Raw genomic sequence first — 20775 nt, forward strand, 5'->3', positions numbered from 1 at the left:
AAGTCCTCTCTAGAACATCCTTCATCGAGCCACGCCCCCTTGTCGGCCAACTCCAAGCCCCGCTCTGAGCCTTGAACCACGCCCCTACTCCTCCCTCCCACCCCCAAGCCCAGTCTCCCTCTGACCACGCCCACTCACTCACCTTATTCAAGCTCCGCCTCTCCAGCTCGAAGCACGCGAGCGTCATCACGTGCGCAAACGGGGGGCGAGCAGAGATGACGTAAGTGCGGTGCGCCGTCAGTATGGCTGTTCCATGGCGGCGAGCACAGGCTACGTGCGGCTCTGGGCCGCTGCGCGGTGCTGGGTTCTGCGGCGGCCGCTGCTGGCTGTCACCGGAGGCCGGGTCCCGAGCGCGTCCGGGTCGTGGCTGCGCCGAGGATGTCGGGCCTGCGACATGTCAGCTCCCTGGGGCGGCCGCGTTCCTCCCGGCGGGGTCCAGTGGCGGGGGCTGTGGGACTCGGGCAGCCGCGGTGGCAGCGACGAGACCTCCGAGGGCGGTGCGGAGGACGGGGCCACGGCGAGCACCGGGGAAGGCCCGGTCGTCACAGCGCTCGCGCCCATGACCGTCCCGGATGTGTTTCCTCACCTGCCGCTCATCGCCATCACCCGCAACCCTGTGTTCCCGCGCTTTATCAAGATCGTGGAGGTAACCAGAGCCCCCGCTCCCCTGCTCTGCTAGCTGGACCGAGTGGTCTCTAAGCTCCCTCGCGTCTAAGAAACTTTTGGAACCGTACTCCTGCTTGTCATCGCACCACTCTGAGGCAAGAGGATATATACCACAGTCCTTGGTGGCTCACTTGGACACAAATTCTTCCCTTTTTTGGGTCCTTCAGGACCCGAGGTAGTTGAGTGTAGAAATCCCAGGCCGACTAGCAACAGTGTATAGTTATTTCGCTTCCATCCTGGTGAAAGTTTTGTAACGCCTTCTCAGCCTTTCTTGTTCAATGGTGTGGCGTTTATTCATTGAGACAGTCTTATGTATCTTGTCTTGAGACATTCTCTCCTTTCACACCGTTAATTACCCGCGTAATGAATCGGGCATAGTTGTGGGGATACAAAGTTACAGGCTTTGGGGACTACATTGTAGGAGTAGGAGAAAGGCCGGAATTACTGGAGTCTGAGTGGTTTACCAAAAAAAAAAAAAGAAGAGGACAGGATTTTTTTTTTTTCCCCTAACACTGTCCCTGACATCTGCCTCGTATTTACCCCTAAAAAGAAAGAAACTTCAAACAGCCTTTTAACTAAGGGAGGAAAATTCCACTGCAGGAAGCTGATCCCATCTGATCCTTTCAAATTAGCTGGCCATGAAGAGGGAGGGAGAACAGGATGATGAAATCAACAGAAAGCAGAGACTTTTAAAGGGGAATTTTCAATCTGCCATCTATTCCCCTATGTCTTGAGTTCACAGAGAGCAGTGGTTATCAGTTAACCTACTAGCAAGGTCATACAGTGAGTCACAGCCACATCACCCGCAGTCTCCCTCCATTCTCCTTGCCCTTCCAACTCTTGAAGGGAAGTGTATCAGCACAGATGTGGGGAGGGTTAGAGCGAGCTCCTCCACGTACCTCCACTCCCATGCTTCCAAGGCCCATCTCATGTTGTCTGTCTGGTAGAAGGACACACACATTTGCCAGATAACTTCTGTAGGGTGACACGACATCATTACCTATCTACAAGTTGCTCCCCGGGGCCTTAGTTTTCCTCATCTGGGAAATGGACATAATAGCAGTTCCTGTCTTGGAATCAAAGAACTCTTGTGGAACTCACACAAATTGTATGTAAAAGGCTATTTTGGTTTTGGTTGAGGCAGGATCTCATGTAGCTCAGGCTGCCCTTCTAGTTGCTGTGTAGTTGAAGTTGGCCTTTAGCTCCAGGTCTTCTATCTCTTTAGCTTTTGGGTAAAAAGTGCCTCATCTGGTCCTGAGTGACTGAGTTATAAGTCTCTGCTGTTTGCTGCTTGGAGGGGGTTTCTCGTACCGTGATGCTCATAGGACTTGTTATGTCTGGCAGGCTCTAGTAGTGTAGAACTGCTCTGGAGGCCCATTCTGTATCCTCTTTATTCTCAGGGCTTCTCGGACCAGGGCTGCCCACACCTGGTTCCTTAACCCTACTGTAGAGACAAATGTGTTCTGGGGCAAGAACAAAGAGATGCTTCTTCCAAGTGAACCCAGTGTGCCATTGGGAGCTAGCTATCAAGGCTGTGGTGTTGAGACAGTGGTGTGTGGTTTCCTGTTGGTATCACCTCATAAATGACCAGAGTCAGGGAGAAAAAGATGCTGAGACCCCATCACAGAACACTTAAAGGGAGCTAGTGAATAGTTTTTTATTTTTTTGTTTTTGTGCAAAACTCAGCTTTTAGTCCACAGCCATCAGACTCATGTGCTGTCTTTGGCTCTGCAGGCTGGTTAGGGTTCTGTGTAGACTGTTTGCTTATCATGCACGAGGCTCACACAGACCGGATGTAGAGTCAAACACATGTCATCTGAATGCTCAGAGAGTAGAAGGAGGAATCTTCCGATCAGGAATTCAGGGTTATCCAAGGCCAGCATGAGTTGCTGTGAGGAGACACTATGACCAAGGCAACTTTTAAAATAAAAGTTTTTACTTGGGGTTTGCTTATAGTTTAAGAACATCAAAGTGGGAAGTGCAGTGGCAGGCAGACATGGCACTGGAGTAGTTGCTGAGAGCTTGCATCTGATCCACAGCTTGAAGGCAGAGAGAAACCTCAAAGCCCACCCCAGTGGTATACCTCCAGCTAGGTGACTCCTCCCAATCCTTCCTAAATAGTTCTATGACCGGGGACCAATTGTTCAAATATATGAACCTATGGGAGCCATTCTTGTTTAACACCACAGACCCTATCTCAAAAAACAACAACAACAAATAAATAAAATCCACCTAAACTCAGAGTGGTACTGTCTGTAATCCCAACACATGGGAGGATGGATTAGAAGAATTGTCATGTGTTAAAGCCAGCTTGGACTACAGTGTGACCCCTGACTCAGACCAACAAAAGATATCCCCAAACACTGAGACCAAGGGTGTTGGGGGCCCCCTTCCCAGCCTTGCTATGTCAGAATTACACAGGTAAACTAGGTGTGGTGACTTATCCTTGTATATTGTACACTTGGGATAGTGAGGCAGGAGGATCACCCTGGGTTCCCAGTTAGAGTCAACTATGTAGTGTGTCCCAAGGAAACATAAATTACAAGGTGACTGGGGAGAGATTCCACAGATGACACCTGTCCTCAAGTGTGTGTGTGTGTGTATGTATGTATGTAAATGTGCATATATGTTTGTGCTTATATTTATGTGTATGCATATTTTCCTACACGTATGTACACCACTTGTATGCTTGGTGCCCATGTAGTTCAACATTATTGGATCCCTAGCAACTTGAGTTAGGGTTGATTGTGAGACACTACGTGAACCCAGGCCTCTGTAAACAACTGCTGAGCTGCCTCTCCAGCTCCATTGGCTTTTTTGTTGTTGTTTGTTTTAAAACAGTATCTCCAGCTGGTGAGATGGCTCAGTGGTTAAGAGCGCTGAGTGCTCTCCCGAAGGTCCTGAGTTCAAATCCCAGCAACCACATGGTGGCTCACAACCACCCATAATGAGATCTGACGCCCTCCTCTGGTGTGTATGAAGACAGCTACAGTGTACTTACATATAATAAATAAATAAATCTTAAAAAAAAAAACAACCAAAAAACAGTATCTCTGTTTGGATCAGGCTGGCCTGGAACTCACAGAGTTCCATCTGCCTTGTGTCCCCAGTGCAGGGTGCACCCATGATGGCCAACTAATCATCAGTTTTAATCCGCACCTGCTACAGGTGGTGAGAGGAGTTAGCACCAAGTAGCTCACAGGATTACTAGGAAATGGTGCTCATGAAGCTGGATGGAAACTGCCAGTCTGCAGGACACAGGAGGCTCCTGTTGGGACTCTGTTTTAGCCTGGGTTTCCTTGTGTAGCCCATGTTTACAGTCTCGAGCCTCCTGCTTCAGTCTTCCTGGTGCTCCAGGTCTGTGACACTAGTGAAGCTGTGACGCTGCCAGTAGCATTGGTCGTGCAACTAGATAGTCCGTTTCTCCTGTCAGAGTGCAGTGTCCCTGAGTCCTCACTTACTGCTCTCCTGCAGGTTAAAAATAAGAAGTTGGTTGAGCTCCTGAGAAGGAAAGTCCGACTTGCACAGCCCTATGTTGGCGTCTTCCTAAAGAGAGATGACAAGTAAGTTTTCCTCCTTTTCTCTACTCAACTGTAGTCTGAACTTTTCACATTGAGCTAAAAGGAGCCAAGGGCCAGGCCAGGAGTCTAACATACTGCCATTTTACTCTAGGACAAGGAGTTGGCTATAAAATCTCTCTGTGAGGAGTGACTTGGTGGGGAACACTTACCTAGCAGGCAGGAGACCCTTTCCCCATTCTGTGAAAAAGAGACTTCTGTGCTGCCCACATGGGGAATTGAGTTGCTAGCTCCCTGTAAATGTTGGAGCCTCTGGTATATTTGAGATTTTCGACTTCAGCATGGGTGCCATAGCAGCAGAGAAGTCCTGTATGGGTTCTCTATGGAGGCTGTGTTAGTCACATGTGCCGCCCAGGATTATAGTGCTGAGCTGGGAGTTGTTCCATTGCCCTGAAGGAGCCAGACAGCAGCCAGTAGTGACATGGCAAGTCTCTAGTAGTGGCCTGTAGAGGCACTTCTGTCTCCCTCCTACCCTTAGCCACACACTGCACACTGTACACTGCACACTGCTGCAGCCCAGCCAATGTGCCTTGTTCCATCTCCTCAGCAATGAGTCGGACGTGGTGGAGAGCCTGGATGAAATCTACCATACGGGAACATTCGCTCAGATTCATGAGATGCAGGACCTCGGAGACAAGTTGCGCATGATTGTCACAGGCCACAGAAGGTACAGAGGCCAGGGTGAGATGAGATGTGCCTGTCAGCATGCACAGAAGAGATTGTGGCTTTTATGGATTGTGGACAAGACCTCCACCCTAAGGTCTTGGGGTACAATGGGGTACAGTGTCTTTTCACTGAGCCTTAATGTTGGTGACACTTTCCAGTGTTCTTTGCTGTCTTGGATTTTTTTTCCTCCATTTTTTTTTGGAAGGCCCCGGGGTGACAGGGCCTTTGAAACACAACTCTGTAGCCCTGGTACTACCTGTGCCTGTCTGTCTGTCTGCAGGATTCACATCAGCCGGCAGCTGGAGGTGGAACCAGAGGGTCTAGAGCCAGAGGCAGAGAAACAAAAGTCCAGGAGGAAGCTGAAACGAGGCAAGAAAGAGGTGGAGGATGAGCTGGGCCCCAAGCCCCAGCTGGAGATGGTGACCGAGGCTGCCCCTGACACATCCAAGGAGGTGCTCATGGTGGAGGTTGAGAATGTAGCCCATGAAGACTTCCAGGTCACAGAGGAAGTGAAGGTAAGCAACAGTCACCTTGTGTGACCTACACAGATGGTGGGACATGTGGGCAGGGCTGTGCTGTGCTGTGCCACACCAGGCCCTTGGCTATTCACAGGAAAGGCAGGATTCAAACCCATCCCACTCTGGTTCATGACCACCATGCACAGGCTTCTAGCATTCTGTAGACCATGCACAGGCTTCTAGCATTCTGTAGAGTGTCCACCCTTTGCCTCCCTACAGCTCAGGAGGCAGGGCCCACTCTGATCCCAGATTAAGCTATCCTGCTGACTTAGTCAGGGTTTTTATTCCTGCACAAAACATCATGACCAAGAAGCAAGTCGGGGACGAAAGGTTTATTCAGCTTACACTTCCACGCCGATGTTCATCAGCAAAGGAAGTCAGGACTGGAACTCAAGCAGGTCAGGAAGCAGGAGCTGATGCAGAGGCCATGGAGGGATGTTCCTTACTGGCTGGCTTTCCCTGGCTTGCTCAGCTTGCTTTCTTATAGAACCCAAGACTATCAGCTCAGGGATGGCACCACCCAGAAGGGGCCCTTCCCCTTGATCACTAATTGAGAAAATGCCCCACAGCTGAATCTCATGGAGGCACTTCCCCTACTGAAGCTCCTTTCTCTGTGATAACTCCAGCCTGTGTCAAGTTAACACACAAAACCAGCCAGTACACCTGCCTTCCTTAAGGTCTCTATGGGTAGGATAATTAGTCAAGTTAAGCTGGAGCCTGAAGTGTACCCAGTGTTGTTGGATGCATCAAGAAGGGAACAAAGGCCTCTTCTAGAGGCTGATCCATCCGTACTGGTTGATTGAAGCTATGGGAAAGATGTCTCTGGACTGATTGTGAGCTATGTGGAAGGAATGCTGGAATCCCTTGGTGATGTCTGTTGTGAACTGGTGCTGTGTGGAGAGAGGAGGCCTCTGGGGTGATGTTGGTACTTTGAATTTCATGGGATTGCAGGCAGCCTAGGTATCGATCATGGCGGGGGGAATCATTCTGTGTAATAGAACACATTTCAAGTTAGAATAATGTCCCATGCTGGTGGCACTGTGCCAGCTTTACTGTTGGGCTCTACTCTCAAGTCATCAACTCTCAGAATAGGCTCCAGAGCCCAGAGCCCTTGCTCTCTTGCTCTGGTTTCTTTCTTTGGCTGTGGGGGACTTGGGCGGGGTGGGGGGGATTGAGGGGGGGTTTCTCTGGGAAGCCTTGCCTGTCCTGGAACTTGTTCTCTAGACTTGGCTGGCCTTGAACTCACAGAGATTTGCCTGCTTCTACCTCCTGAGTGCTGGCATTAAATGCCTGGGCCACCACTACCTCTGATCTCATCTACAAAGGTGAACTCAGTTGGGAACTAGACACCAGGCAGGGTGTTGTCCTATCTGGCTGTAATAGTGTGTGCCTGCAGTCCCAGGACCCTGAAGCTGAGGCAGGAGAATTGCTGGTGTTAGTATAAGATCCTGCCTGAAAAACAAAAAGCAAAAGCTAAGGAAAACGTGGAGAGTGGGGCAGTCACCCCATGCATCTGGAGGAGTGCTGGCTTACGTCCCCATTTTATCTTGTTTTCATATTTACTCATGGGGGTGAAGTGGGAGTACACAGTGTGCACATGGAGGTCAGGGGATGACTTTTGGGTGTCTAGGAGTTGGTTCTTCCTTCCACCATGTTGAGCCCACCAATTGAACGCAGGTCATCAAGCTTGGCAGCAAGCATCTTTATCCTCTGAGCCATTTCACTGGCCCTGGCTTTAGTTTTTACATCCCTTGCCCTGGGTCTTCCCTGCTGCTGACCTTAGATTCTGCTCTGTGGTCCCAGTGGATGGTAGTTGGCTGGGATGGGAGACTTCCCTTCTTTGATCTCATGACTCCTCATGGTTCCTGCCTGCCAGGCCCTGACTGCAGAGATTGTGAAGACCATTCGGGATATCATCGCCTTGAACCCTCTGTACAGGTCAGTGTCTGCAGGGCTGGGGAGGACAGGGACGGTCACTCAGTGACAGCTGCTTGACCCCGGTGCACCACACTGCACACTGGCAGAGCTATTTATCACTGAAGCCAGAGTATGTGTAAGGGGCACAGGACAGCACTCTAAGGCACTGGCACTGAACCCCTACAGAGAGTCAGTGCTGCAGATGATGCAGGCAGGCCAGCGTGTGGTGGACAACCCCATCTACTTGAGCGACATGGGTGCGGCACTCACTGGAGCGGAGTCCCATGAGCTGCAAGATGTGCTGGAAGAGACCAACGTGAGTGTGTGACGGGGTGTCTGTTCCTGTGCCAGCACCACTCTGGCTATGGTGGACCTTGTTCAGATACCCCGCTATCCTCTGTTGTTTGCAGATCCTTAAGCGGCTCTATAAGGCCCTGTCTCTCTTGAAGAAGGAGTTTGAGTTGAGCAAGCTTCAGCAGCGCCTAGGCCGTGAGGTGACAGGAGGGAAGAGGAGGTGAAGGGGGTACATCCCGGCTCTAACACTTTCATTTCAGGGTCCTCTCTTTGAAACAGGCTGACCCAGAACCTTGTACTTGTGCAGTCCTCCTGCCTCAGCCTCCAGTGTGGTGGGACAGGGGGCATATGCTGTCTTTCATTTTTCCATAGCAGATCCTCCCCTACTGAGGGCTATGCTGCAGCTGAGTGAACACAGCATAACCGAGGCAAGATGGACCAGGAGGCTCAAGAGTTCAGGGCTAGCCTCAGCCATATAGGGAGTTTTGAGGCCAGTTTGGGCTACCATGATCTGGCATAGACCAAAGACAAACAGAACACCTACTCTCGTGTATTGAGTGTGTTTGGGCATTACAACAACAGTCCAAACAAACTGCAAATTCCATGTCAGGGTGTCCTGTGGGAGCCTACAGGGTAGAAGCCTGGTCAGTGAGTGATTTGGGGTTCAGGTAGCATGTGTGAGGACCTCCAGTTCCTAGCACTACTTTAGATCTGGGCCAGGGGTTTCTGTGGAGGGGCTGTGTCCTGCCCTCCCCACCACACCCTGCCCAAGCTCCACCTGCCACAGGTAGAGGAGAAGATCAAGCAGACACACAGGAAGTACCTGCTGCAGGAGCAGTTGAAGATCATCAAGAAGGAATTGGGGTTGGAGAAAGATGATAAAGATGCCATTGAGGAGAAGTTCCGGGAACGCCTCAGGGAGCTTGTGGTTCCCAAGCATGTGATGGACGTGGTGGATGAGGAGCTGAGCAAGCTTGCTCTTCTGGACAACCACTCCTCTGAGTTCAAGTGAGTCCGCACAGCCATGGCCCATAGCCATCTCTGCTTGCTGTGTCCCAAGCCTCTGTCTTGGTCGTGTTCCTGTGCTGGGAATGTGCAAGGCCTCTGGGACCCTGTCCCATCCTCAGGCTTTGTCTACAGCAGCCCAGGAAGCAAGTATGTGGTAAGTCCACGTAGTCTATGAACACACAAGCCTAGCACCCTTGTGTGCCTGGGCTCCATGTCTAGACTCTACACGTTCTTTTCCTCAGGTTCTAGGCATTGCTTTTTTCCTGCTCAGGGACCCTGTGGTAGCTCTGGCCAAGATACTCCACGCTAACTGGTACTGGGACCCTAAGTTCAGTCCGTTCAGACAACGCCACTGAGTTGAAATTCTGACCTGAGGATGCTCTGTGACCCTGCATTTAGTCCTTCTTCTGTGTTACTATGGCACCTGACCTCCTTCAGTGACCACTTCTCAAAGGTCCCTGACAGAGCACTGCTGCTGTCCACAGCTTGGGGACTACCCAGGGCAGCTTCAGACTGCAGCAGGCCTGACTTCTGACCCCCCCAGCCCCTCCCCCGGAGGGGTGGTCACTCACTTGTCCTGGGATACCATATCCAGGTTCATTGATGTGGTTCCTGCCAGGTTGGCTCTGCAGCCCTGCACACTGCCTCACTAAGAGCATTTGGTCACCGTTCCTTGTCCCTGTAGTGTCACTCGAAATTACCTGGACTGGCTGACGTCCATCCCATGGGGCCGGCAGAGTGATGAGAACTTGGACTTGGCTCGGGCCCAGGCTGTGCTGGAGGAGGACCACTACGGCATGGAGGACGTGAAGAAGCGTGTCCTGGTGAGGCTCATAGCATGTGCACGATCATACTGCCCAGGGCAGGTTGCCTCATTTTGTCCTTATTCCTCCCAGTAGAGAACCAGTCAGCTATCCACTGGGACTCACAATGTCCCTGGTGGATGAGTGGCAGAAGCCTGGTGTACTGGGTGGGGTTGTTGTGACAAGGTATGCTTTGGGCCAGGCTATGGAAGAGGGGCCCCTAACATGATTAACACCCTCAACTCCAGCCTGTCTGACTTCAGCCCAGGGAAGCCACACGCTCCCACAGCCACAGCTCCAGTCAGCCCAGCCTTTGTGACACCGTGAAGCTGCTGGATGATAGCCCCTTAGTCTTTGCTCTGGGGGTCTGCATCCTATGCACTGAGCCATCTTGGCTTCCACAGGAGTTCATTGCAGTCAGCCAGCTCAGAGGCTCTACACAAGGCAAGATCCTCTGCTTCCACGGCCCACCGGGGGTGGGCAAGACCAGCATTGCACGCTCCATTGCCCGTGCCCTTGGCCGAGAATACTTCCGTTTCAGTGTTGGTGGCATGACAGATGTGGCAGAAATCAAGGGGCACAGGTAGGTAGGCTGGGCCTGCAACCCACCTGACTGGGCAAACACAGTGTGACCCAGTCTACAACCGTGATCCTGTTCTCTTCAGGAAGATTGGGGTTTGGATTGGGCAGAGTAGAGTACGCCAGGCCTGGGTGTCCATATGGTGGGGGTGGGGGTGGGGGCGCAAGGAGGTACACTAGTTGTTGGTCAGCCTGGACTTTGTTTTGCTTCTTGAGACTTGTTATGTAGCCTTTGCTATTATGGAATGCCCTAAGTGGACTGGTTGGCCTTGATCCTCCTACCTCTTCCAAGTGTGGGATTAATGACATGCATCTGAACTTCCTTTTTTTAAAAAAAAAAAAAAAGAAGTACATCCCCTAAATACACAGCTAGTGGGGGATCCTGGATGTGAGGAGTAGCCAGCTGCAAGAGTGTGGGAGGTGCTGGGCCATGGTGGTGCACATCTTTAATTCCAGCACTTGGGAGGCAGAGGCAGGTGGATTTCTGAGTTCAAGGCCAGCCTGGTCTACAGAGTGAGTTCCAGGACAGCCAGGGCTACACAGAGAAACCCTGTCTCAAAAAACCAAACCAAAACAAACAAGTGTGGGAGGTATGGGAGCCTAGCAGGCTTTGAGTTGAGCAGAGACCAAGCTGAGTGCAGCAGACACAGATGCCTTCATTATAGGCCTGTGGTTGTTCCAGGTCCCAGTGTGGGAAGAGGCTCTGTAGACAGAGGCCGGCACACTGTGCTGAGGTCTGCCCAGCTGCTAAGGCAGTCCTATAGTCTTAACTACAGGAAGTGCCTGGTGTGGGCAGAGCAGGTAGCCTCACAGTGCCTCATTTACCATCCCAGCACTCAGGGTTAGGCAGGTGACACACTGTGCTCTAGAGCGCTAGCCCACCTGGACTACTCAAGACCCTGCTTGGGAAACAAGAGCGGAGCTCCCATGGCTCCCACTGCCCTAGACCCTGCCCAGCACCATGGACCAGAGTCTCACTGCTCCCCTAGCTGCCTGGTCCCTGTCCCATGTACCTGTACTATCCATTCAGTTCCCTCTGGCCTATTTCAGCCTTGTCTTCTTTGTACCTCTCCTGTCGTCTCATGCATCTGTTCCCAAGCTTAGATGACATCCTTGTTCATCCCTTGCTGTCTGCCCTACTGAACCTGAGTGTGGGTCCATGCCCCTGTGAAGATTTATCCAGGCCAACCCCCACCTCTCAGTGCATAGGGAAGTGAGGTGGGCATAACTGCAGACTGTGTGGCCAAGTGCTGGCTAAAGGAGAGCATTGGTAACTACCCTGTGTGAGGTCAGAACGGCTTCCAAGTGGGCCATGTGGTGGTATCAGCACACTGACCCATACTGAGTGTTGCCTCCCACAGGCGTACCTACGTGGGGGCCATGCCTGGGAAGATCATCCAGTGTCTGAAGAAGACCAAGACAGAGAACCCACTAGTGCTCATTGATGAGGTGGGGTAGGCTCTGGGGACAGGAGGGACAGGTCACTGCACTGTTTATCCTGTAGTGTGGGAGCCAGGTATAGTCGGTCCTATGGCGCCTGCCTTTCCCAATTCAGGTGGACAAGATTGGCCGAGGCTACCAAGGGGACCCGTCATCAGCACTGCTGGAGTTGCTGGACCCTGAGCAGAATGCCAACTTCCTAGACCACTACCTGGATGTGCCAGTGGATCTGTCCAAGGTGGGTGTGACTCATGTGGCTAGGTGCTAGTGCTATGGGAGAGGGGACACCCAGCTTCCAGCATCCTGAGCCCCCCTTGTCACCCAGGTGCTATTCATCTGCACGGCCAATGTTATCGACACCATCCCAGAGCCACTGAGGGACCGCATGGAGATGATCAATGTGTCTGGCTATGTAGCACAGGAGAAGCTGGCCATCGCAGAGGTATGTGGGGTCCTGTGGGGTGGAGGGGCACAAGATCAGACTTGGCTCTCACAATAGTCCTGAGTGCCTGGCAGGTGATGGGCAAAGATCTTAGGTGAGCACTTTAGGACTTTTGTCTTCAGGACAGGGCTGTGATTCTCTACTCCTGGCCTGTGGCACAGGAGTCAGCCTGCTCCTCTGTGCTTCTGAGAAGGGAGGGCTGGGTTGGTACAGAGGGTGAGGAGATTAGGACCCTAGGGCACCAGGAACAATATGGTGGGTGAGGACAACAGGCATTGCTGACAGCGCTCCCCACAGCGGTACCTGGTGCCACAGGCCCGCACCCTGTGTGGCCTAGATGAGAGCAAGGCCCAGCTGTCAGCAGCAGTGCTCACACTGCTCATCAAGCAATACTGCAGGGAGAGTGGTGTGCGCAACCTACAGAAGCAGGTGGAGAAGGTAAGCCCGCCCACAGGCCCACCCACTACACAGGGCATGCCTCTGCCTAGCAAATGCCCACCTACACCCACCCACCCACTGCAGGTGCTGCGCAAGGCTGCATACAAGATCGTAAGTGGGGAGGCCCAGACGGTACAGGTGACACCTGAGAACCTACAAGACTTTGTAGGGAAGCCTGTGTTCACAGTGGAGCGCATGTACGAAGTCACACCCCCTGGCGTGGTCATGGGTTTGGCCTGGACTGCCATGGGTGAGCAAAGCACCCCACCTTTCTGCCTGGCCAGCTGGCTGCTACAGCTAGTGTAAATAAAGAGGGGCCTGCATTGGTAATGCAGGCTACCAGTGCAGAGTTGGAGAGTGTAAGAAACAAATTTAGCTTCTTCCACCTTCCAGGAGGTTCCACATTGTTTGTGGAGACATCTTTGAGGCGGCCCCAAGTTAGTGGCAGCAAGGAGGACAAGGATGGCAGCCTAGAGGTGACAGGTCAGCTGGGAGATGTGATGAAAGAGAGTGCCCGCATAGCCTACACCTATGCTCGTGCCTTCCTGATGGAGCAGGACCCTGAAAATGACTTCCTGGTCACATCACACATCCACCTGCATGTGCCTGAGGTAGGCCAGTCATTCACCGCCCCCCCATAGCACCCATCAGCGCAGCAACTCACCACTGCCTCTCCCCGCAGGGCGCTACCCCCAAGGATGGTCCCAGTGCTGGCTGTACCATTGTCACTGCACTGCTGTCCCTGGCTCTGGGCCAGCCAGTGTTGCAGAACCTTGCCATGACCGGGGAGGTCTCCCTCACTGGCAAGGTGTTGCCTGTGGGTGGCATCAAGGAGAAGACCATTGCGGTGAGTGTCTGCTGCCTGTACCCCTGGCCACCTCAGGGTGGGAGAGCACCCAGCTGACACATCTTTCCACAGGCTAAGCGTGCAGGTGTGACCTGCATCATTCTGCCTGCCGAGAACAGAAAGGACTTCTCGGATTTAGCTCCTTTTATCACAGAGGGCCTGGAAGTTCACTTCGTGGAACACTATCGCGACATATTCCGCATTGCCTTCCCCCGGCAAGAGCACAGGGAGGCACTGGCTGTGGAGAGATGACACGGGGGCCTGGGACTAAATAATCATGGTGTGGCGGAGCCACGAGCACAGCTGTAGAATCATGAATAAAGAAAGCCTTTCCAAAAGCCCCGAGCATGTGCCTCCGCGCCGCCGTGAGCACACACACAAAACTGTAGGAACCATCTTTTATTGGGGGAGGGTTATCAATCCTTCTTGGCCGCCGCCTTCCTCATGGCTGCCAGCACGTTGCTCAGCTCCTCCCGCTTTCTCTTGGCGCGGATGTGCGTGCCCACCTGCGAGGAGTAGTCGCATGTCACCCAGGGCCACTGCAGCCAGCCACCCCCCACCCGTGCTCAGTGCAGCAGGCTGCCTACCCTCTTCTTGATGAACTTGAGTGCGCGCTTGTCCTTGGACACTTTGAGCAACTCCATGGCTCGCCGCTCGTAGGGCGCGAAGCCGCACACCTCCCGGATCATGTCCCGCACGAACTTGGTGTGTTTGGTGAGGCGCTGCGAGAACAGCCTCGAGGTTACGAACCCCAAAACGGGCCTTACAGAGGGCCGAACGCAACAGCCCACACCCCGACTCCCAGTCTCAGACGCCCCATCAACGACGGGGCCCACGAACCACTACCACTCAGACCTTCCCATTCCAACGACACCGAATCTACGCAAGTGTCGATATCCCCCGACTCCACGCCCGTCCCCATCTCTGACGAGGCGGTCGCGTCCCCAGCACTCACCCCGCGTCGCCGGCTGTGTCTCGGCTTGCTGACGTTTTTCGTCACCTTGTGGCCCTTGTTGAGGCCCACGGCCATGGGGTAGCGCAGAGCCATGGCTGTGGGCAGCAGGGAGAAGACAGCGGCTGAGACACGGTACCTCAGCCCGCGCCCGCCCGCATGCCCGCACGCAGGGATTCCCCGCGGGGCCGGGAGGCCCGATGGGGGCAGATGAGCCCCGACGAGGCCCACTTACCTGCTGCTCTCCGATGGCGGCCGGGACAGGAAGAACGGCACCGCGCAGAATCCTGGGATATATGCCGCTTGCAGGCCTTTCCGGCTAGAGAGACAGGCGCGCTACGGGCGACCTCTGGTGGCCGGAGGTTCTACGGCACCCGTGAGACCTCGGCTTGGGAATCATCCCTTAGGTTAGGAGTTGGAAGGAATACTGCCTCACACTGTTGTTAGCTGTTGAAGTAATTTAATCGTTGACAATAAAAGTGCTTTTGAGGGGAATGGGCTCTGTAGAGATGTCTCAGAGGTTAAGAGCACTGTCTGCTCTTCCAGAGGTCCTGATTTCAATTCTCAGTTAACCACATGGTGGCTAATAACCATCTATAATGAAATCTGGTGCCCTCTTTTTCCCTGACTGCACACATGCAGGGAGACCGCTGTATACATAATAACTAATTAAGTAAACAAACAAATCTTTTTAAAATGACTTTAAAAAGTGCTTTTAAAAGTTTTTGTTTTTGCCGGGCGTGGTGGCACTCGCTTTTAATCCAGCACTTGGGAGGCAGAGGCAGGCGGATTTCTGAGTTCGAGGACAGCCTGGTCTACAGAGTGAGTTCCAGGACAGCCAGAGAAACCCTGTCTCGAAAAAGAGAGAGAGAGAGAGAGAGAGAGAGAGAGAGAGAGAGAGAGAGAGAAGCACAAGCCACCACAAACTTGCAGAGGTCAGAAGTCAGTTTACAGAATTCCGTTTGCCTTCGTCATGGAGGGTTCCGGATCGAACAGATCAATAGATCTGTCATAACAGTCACAACAAATCTGTCCGGATCAACAGACTTATCCTTATGAACTGTTTCGTTGAAGGAGTTTCGCATCCCCTGGAGGCCTTGGGGTAGAGAGGGCTATAATTTATCTAGAATCACAGGCTGTGCCCCTCACTCCTCTCCTTCCTCGCTCTTTTTCCGTGAGCTATCGTCTCGTGAAGCCCAGGCTGTCCTGATATTGACAGACGTGTAACACACCCATCTTAGGCCGATCAAGTGCTCCAGCAGCTGAGCTGTACTCGAGCCTCCTCCTCTCTTGCCTCAGCTTCCCACACTCCACGCTCTGTCAGCCCGATGAATTCCAACAGTAGAGAACATAAGAGAATCCAACTCTCATTACGAAGCAGGGCATGGGTGTACCAGGATGCACCTCTGGAAGGTGCAGAGGGCAAAACTCGTCAGCAGCACAAGTACTTGGACAAGAGTAGGAGGGGCCAACCCAGATAGGCGGGGCCTGTGGATAGCATCACCCTGGGATGGAGCCAAGGCGAGAGGCCCTCATGGGGATCCTCTGCCTGTGTGCCAAGAGGGTCCACCCTAGTACCCTAGGGTGGCTGTGCTGAGGATCAGGCCTGAGAAGAGTCCAAAGAGGGCAGGAATCGGGCCTAGAACACAGGAGGGAGAGGAAACTTGAGCAGGAGATGGGGCGAAACAAAGCTGGGCAGGGGCGGAGCCTAAAACACAGAAAGAGGGAATGGAGGAGAGGGGGCGGAGCCAACCTGGGCAGGGGCGGGGTCTTTTACGCAAGAGGGAGGGGAAACGAGCAGGACCAGCTGTCCAGACCAAGGTGGGGGTGGGGTGGGGTGGTAGAACACAGCAGGGGCTGGACTTGAATAAGGGAGGGAGGCTAAACTTGAGTGGGAGCTGAGGGCAGAGATCAAGTAGGGCAAGGGCGGGGCCTAGTATCCAAGAGGCAAGCCTCTGGCCCATAGGGAGTAGGTATTTCTGGATGCTCAGGGCGCCATCCTCCAATGTCCCCCTATATTTGCAGGTACACAGAGTATTTTGCTGTATCTCTATCCCTGCAGTTTCTGTTAACAAGCACACACTGAAAGGTATATTCCTGTTGACATTTAGTCAGAGAAGAAACAGCCTCAGGTCTGGAACAAGTTATAAGGAAGTTGGATGAAGAAAGTGCTCTCAAGTTCTCCCATTCCTCCCTCCCCATTCACTCATTTCCTACCCCCATCCCAGCCCTGCACCCACACACAGGGAGGCTCACCTTCGGTGTGTGAGCCTTGGTGGGACATAATGAAGATGTCCTGCTGCCAACATCCTTCCTTCTTCCTCAGACCACTCACTCTGGTCATTCTGGGAGTGGGGGAAAAACAAAGCCCTGGGCCCCTGGGGCCCTTAAAGGGTCCTCCAGGAGCCACTCCAAACTGCCCAGTCTGCTCAGCTTTGTCCCAGGTCCTGGGCCTGTGCACTGGCTGAGTTCTTGCTTGGACGCTCTTCCCTAAAACTTACTTCTTTCAAATCTTAGGTCCAAAGATACACTGTCTAAGCGCTACTGGCAATGCCACATGCTACCTTGCCATGTTCTAGGCTCCTCTCACCCATTCTTTTCTTAGTCATGAGGGTTGGTTTATTTTAGTTCTGGGTGAAAAAGGAGAAAATGTCACCATAGACACTGGACATGTCTGTAAAAGCAGGAATGAGGAGGTCCAGGCAGGAGAATCCAGCTTGGTCCATATGAGTTCCAGACCAATCACGTACAAAGAATAAGACCCTGTCTAAAAAAGAAAAAACCCCACAAAGCTGGGTGGTGGTGGCACACACTTTAATACCAACACTTAAGAGGCAGATGCAGGCAGAGCTGTGAGTTCGAGGCCAGCCTGGGCCACAGTGTGTGTGCGTGTGGGGGTCTTATGTATGGTTGAATCGGAATGATCCCTACAGTTTCATGTATTTGAATGCTTGGTCCCCATTTGGTAGAACTGTTTGGCAAGGATTAGGAGATAAGTTTTCTTGGGGCAGGGGTGACACTGGTGTGGACTTTAAGGTTTCAAAAGCCCACACAATACCCTGTAGTCTCTTTCAGCTTATGAGCCACAATGTAAGCTTTCAGCTGCTGCTCCAGCGTCATCCCGGTTTGCCTGCTGTCATGCCCCGCGTTACGATGGTCATGGTCCTCTGAAACTGGAATCAGTAAACTTTTCCTTCTATGAGTTGCCTTGGCCATGGTGCTTTGTCAGGACAACTGAGAAGTAATTAGGACAGTAGGTCTCCATAGACAATTACAAGGCATCCATGCATCCATGGTGCACATCTGCTCAGGCTCACCTTGCAACCGATGATGTAGAATTGGCCGCTAACCCCTCCTGCCGCACCTCGCACCCCAATGTAGCTCCTTATACTCCGGACCACCCACCGCCAACCCGTTCTCACATGGCCCCAAGACTTCTACCGGGCAGGGACCCTCCAGCGCCCTGGCCTTGGCAAGTCAACAGCCTCGGCAAGCGTCCATCCCACGGGCCATCTGTAGCCTCTCCAATCCTCCTAGGTTAGAGCCACACCCCTAACCGCTAACGTGAACGAAAGACCTGCTTCTCTGGAACAATCCAGTCCTCGCGTTGCCGTGGTAACCATCACTTAGGCTTGCTTCACCTGGGGGACACTCAATTCTCCGCGCGGGCGCGGGGAATCCGACCAGTGTCTTCGGAGGGCTCGTCTCTGTCGTGCCTCCAGACTACATTTCCCAGGAGCCTTCGCGGCCTAGCCCTTCTTTGGTCTTCTGCCTAACTAATACATTTCCCAGAAAGAATTGCGGCAGCCACGGACCTCGACCTACAGAGTCTAAGTCCATTGCGGCTGACAGCGACCACTACATTTCCCAGGAGTCTCAGCAGAGACACCAACCGGAAGCGGTGGGCGAATTACTTGTCCTTGCGCGGCGAGTGAAGCGAGAGACTAACCATGGTGGCTCGAGTGTGGTCGCTAATGAGGTGCGTGGACAATCGTGGAGGCCTTGAGAAAGTTCCCTGCTGTAGGCACCTCTGCCTCGTGGCTTAGGGTCCTGCGACGGCTCACTTCCGGTCGTGTAGGGACTTTTCTCACGGTCTGTGTAGGGAAACTGGCTTCAGCCAGCCCTTATCACCCTACTGCTTCAATTTACTCTTCAGTGCAATTGAGATGCGTAGGCAATCCTGCCCTTCTCCTCCCTCCGTAGCTTACTTGAGTAACTTGCGGGGAATCCCCGCCAGACACCCTGGAAGGTTTTGTGCCAGGGATCTTGAGTGTCCATTATCCTTTGCAGGTTTTCGAATGACCCACCCTGTCTCTCTATAAGACTCCGTTTACTACTAAAAGTCGTGTCACAAAGGCAAATGAAATGATCAACTGGCCGGGCGTGGTGGCGCACGCCTTTAATCCCAGCACTTGGGAGGCAGAGGCAGGCGGATTTCTGAGTTCGAGGCCAGCCAGGTCTATAGAGTGAATTCCAGGACAGCCAGGGCTACACAGAGAAACCCTGTCTCGAAAACCAAAACAAAACAACAAAAAAGAAATGATCAACTGTCTGACCCCTGAGACCCTGTCCCCCCACAGCGTCTCCCTTCATGTATTCCTGAAGGTTCCTCATTAAGGGAAGTGTGGCTGGAGGAGCAGTCTACCTTGTTTATGACCAGGAGCTGCTGGGGCCTAGCGACAAGAGTGAGGCTGCCCTGCGGAAGGCCGAGGAGGTTGTGCCACCAGCAATGTACCAGTTCAGCCAATATGTGTGCCAGCAGACGGGTCTGGAGATGCCGCAGGTACCTTGGCTGGGAGTGGGTGGCCTACAGGTTGCTTCAGGGTGTCCTTGGGGCCTCCTCTACCCCTGCTTGGTGGAGTTTTGTGTTTCTGGGTTTGGGAGACAAGGCTGTGACCTGTTCCCCGTGTCAGCCCGTGTTCCTCTTTCTTCCCAGCTCCCAACCCCTCCAAAGATTAAGTTTCCAAACTTCCGTGATTCCTGGAACTCAGGTAGGCTCCTTTGCCCCTGCTTGGGGGGGGGATGCCTGGGCACCCCAGCCTCTCTCCCAGCCCTGTTTACCTCATTGATCCTTTCTATTCCTCCATGTTTGCCTGTTTGTGTGCCTGTATATCACCTATGGAACTAAGTAGAAAGGACTGGGTATGGTGGCCCATGATTGTGACTTTAGTATTTGGGAGGCCGAGGCAGGAAGATTGTAGGTTCAAGGCCAGCTTGATCTATAGCCAGGACTACACAGGGAAATCCTTTCTCAAAAATAGGAAAAACAAAATACTTAAAAAAAACCCCAAGGGGTTGGGGTTGTAGATCCGTGGTAAAGATCTTTCCTAGCATGCATAAAGCTCTGGGTCCTATCGTCAGCACCCCATAAATCAGGCATGGTGTTTGTAGGTCTTTCATCCCAGCACTCAGTGCAGGCAAGAGGATGAAGGATTTCAGGATCATCTTTGACTACATAGGGAATTCCAGGCCATGTGGCATATATGAGACCTTGTATCCAGAAAAGCTGGATATTGTTGGACACACCTATAATCTCAGCACTGGGAAGAACTGAGGCAGAAGGACTGAGAGTTTGAGGATAACCTTGGAATATATTAGTGAGATGAAATCTACTTTTAAAACAGGGCATAGGGAAGGGGTCGTGGTTTAGATCCACACTGGAGCTAGTCCCATTCCTGCTCCATGCACTGCTCCATGCACAACTCCCCAGGGGTTGGCTGGCTGAGAGTGGCTCTGGCAAGGTGGGGACCTCATGGCACCTGTGTGCTGTCTCTGCAGGCATCATCTCAGTCATGTCAGCCTTGTCGGTGGCCCCCTCCAAGGCCCGAGAATACTCCAAGGAGGGCTGGGAATACCTCAAGGAACACAGCAAGTAATGGATGCCACCTGCCCCAGCATTATGGGAATCAAGACCAGGATGGTACAGATATCCCAGTGGGGACCTCACTCTGAGGGCAGCTTCCAGCATTGCTGGCCCAATAAAGGACTTGGGAATGGTCCCCAGCTGGTTTTCTGGTGTGTGGGGTATATAGAGCCTTAGGGACAGATTCCTGGCTAACAGGGATCTCTATGTTCCAGATGTAATGTTTGGAGCCCAGAAAGATTTTAGTTTTTATTTTTTGTTTTAACTTTTAAAAACTTTGTGTGATAAAAAACCATGACCAGAAGTAGCTTGCATAGGAAAGGGTTTATTTCAGCTTGTTATTCTCAGGTCATTCTCCATCACTAAGGGAAGTTAGGGCAGGAATCTGGAGACAGGACTGAAGCAGAGGCCTTGGAAAATTAGTTTATAGGCTTGTTCTCCATGGTTTGCTCAGCCTGCTTTCTAGTAACACCCAGGACCACCTACCCATAGTCATCAATCAAGAAAGTGCCCCTCAGCCCAACCTGACGGAGGCCTTTTCTTAACTTAGTGCTTGTGTGGGTATGCTTGTATATACACACTGGCACTGTAGGTTGTGAGCTCCCCATCATGGGTGCTAGGATCTGAACTCCTAGCCATGGAACCATGCCTCCAGCCTGTACAATGGAGCAGGTACTGTGGTCGGGGGAGCCTGGACTTGCGGTTGCCCTTAATAAGGGCTTCACTTGCAGTGGACCAGTTCCTTTTGACAGCCCCATTGCCCA

The 20775-nt window shown here is 52.6% G+C and overlaps 3 protein-coding genes across 4 annotated transcripts; 2 read left to right on the forward strand and 1 right to left on the reverse strand.

Annotated features, from left to right (window-relative positions):
• Window positions 1-227: 227 nt before the first annotated feature.
• On the forward strand, window positions 228-13534 carry Lonp1 (lon peptidase 1, mitochondrial). The gene is made up of 18 exons (XM_021149714.3): window positions 228-646; window positions 4141-4229; window positions 4792-4911; window positions 5191-5425; window positions 7305-7366; window positions 7532-7661; window positions 7756-7839; window positions 8427-8647; window positions 9333-9471; window positions 9855-10033; window positions 11391-11478; window positions 11585-11707; window positions 11795-11911; window positions 12209-12349; window positions 12434-12599; window positions 12743-12960; window positions 13032-13196; window positions 13269-13534. The coding sequence occupies exons 1-18, from the start codon at window positions 254-256 to the stop codon at window positions 13446-13448; spliced, it is 2850 nt and encodes a 949-aa protein (XP_021005373.1). The 5' UTR covers window positions 228-253; the 3' UTR covers window positions 13449-13534.
• A 46-nt stretch (window positions 13535-13580) lies between these two features.
• Rpl36 (ribosomal protein L36) lies at window positions 13581-14723 on the reverse strand. Its single transcript, XM_021149718.3, has 4 exons — window positions 14384-14723; window positions 14152-14246; window positions 13784-13918; window positions 13581-13702 (listed from the first exon to the last, which is right to left on the reverse strand). The coding sequence occupies exons 2-4, from the start codon at window positions 14242-14244 to the stop codon at window positions 13613-13615; spliced, it is 318 nt and encodes a 105-aa protein (XP_021005377.1). The 5' UTR covers window positions 14245-14246; window positions 14384-14723; the 3' UTR covers window positions 13581-13612.
• A 3129-nt stretch (window positions 14724-17852) lies between these two features.
• Window positions 17853-20147, forward strand: Micos13 (mitochondrial contact site and cristae organizing system subunit 13). Of its 2 annotated transcripts, XM_021149079.3 has the most exons (4): window positions 17873-18127; window positions 18754-18931; window positions 19085-19139; window positions 19927-20147. In XM_021149079.3, the coding sequence occupies exons 1-4, from the start codon at window positions 18099-18101 to the stop codon at window positions 20022-20024; spliced, it is 360 nt and encodes a 119-aa protein (XP_021004738.1). In that variant the 5' UTR covers window positions 17873-18098; the 3' UTR covers window positions 20025-20147. The 2 variants fall into 2 exon arrangements, with proteins under 2 accessions (XP_085689118.1, XP_021004738.1); XM_085832992.1 differs by lacking the exon at window positions 19927-20147 and having other exon boundaries at window positions 17853-18127; window positions 19085-19291.
• The last annotated feature ends 628 nt before the right edge of the window (window positions 20148-20775 follow it).

The sequence above is a fragment of the Mus caroli genome, unplaced genomic scaffold, assembly GCF_978045245.1.
Source record: "Mus caroli unplaced genomic scaffold, Mus_caroli_1 scaffold_18, whole genome shotgun sequence".
NCBI lineage: Eukaryota > Metazoa > Chordata > Mammalia > Rodentia > Muridae > Mus > Mus caroli.

Excerpts from the sequence above, each read along its gene's own strand:
- Micos13 (XM_085832992.1), top strand. The coding sequence starts at position 18,099 with ATGGTGGCTCGAGTGTGGTCGCTAATGAG. Across the intron at positions 18,128-18,753 it reads CGAGTGTGGTCGCTAATGAG|GTTCCTCATTAAGGGAAGTG; the intron begins GTGCGTGGACAA and ends GTATTCCTGAAG. Across the intron at positions 18,932-19,084 it reads CGGGTCTGGAGATGCCGCAG|CTCCCAACCCCTCCAAAGAT; the intron begins GTACCTTGGCTG and ends CTTTCTTCCCAG.
- Rpl36 (XM_021149718.3), bottom strand. The coding sequence starts at position 14,244 with ATGGCTCTGCGCTACCCCATGGCCGTGGGCCTCAACAAGGGCCACAAG. Across the intron at positions 13,919-14,151 it reads GACACAGCCGGCGACGCGGG|CGCCTCACCAAACACACCAA; the intron begins GTGAGTGCTGGG and ends CTGTTCTCGCAG. Across the intron at positions 13,703-13,783 it reads TCAAGTTCATCAAGAAGAGG|GTGGGCACGCACATCCGCGC; the intron begins GTAGGCAGCCTG and ends TACTCCTCGCAG.
- Lonp1 (XM_021149714.3), top strand. The coding sequence starts at position 254 with ATGGCGGCGAGCACAGGCTACGTGCGGCTCTGGGCCGCTGCGCGGTGC. Across the intron at positions 7,662-7,755 it reads ATGTGCTGGAAGAGACCAAC|ATCCTTAAGCGGCTCTATAA; the intron begins GTGAGTGTGTGA and ends TGTTGTTTGCAG. Across the intron at positions 8,648-9,332 it reads AACCACTCCTCTGAGTTCAA|TGTCACTCGAAATTACCTGG; the intron begins GTGAGTCCGCAC and ends TTGTCCCTGTAG.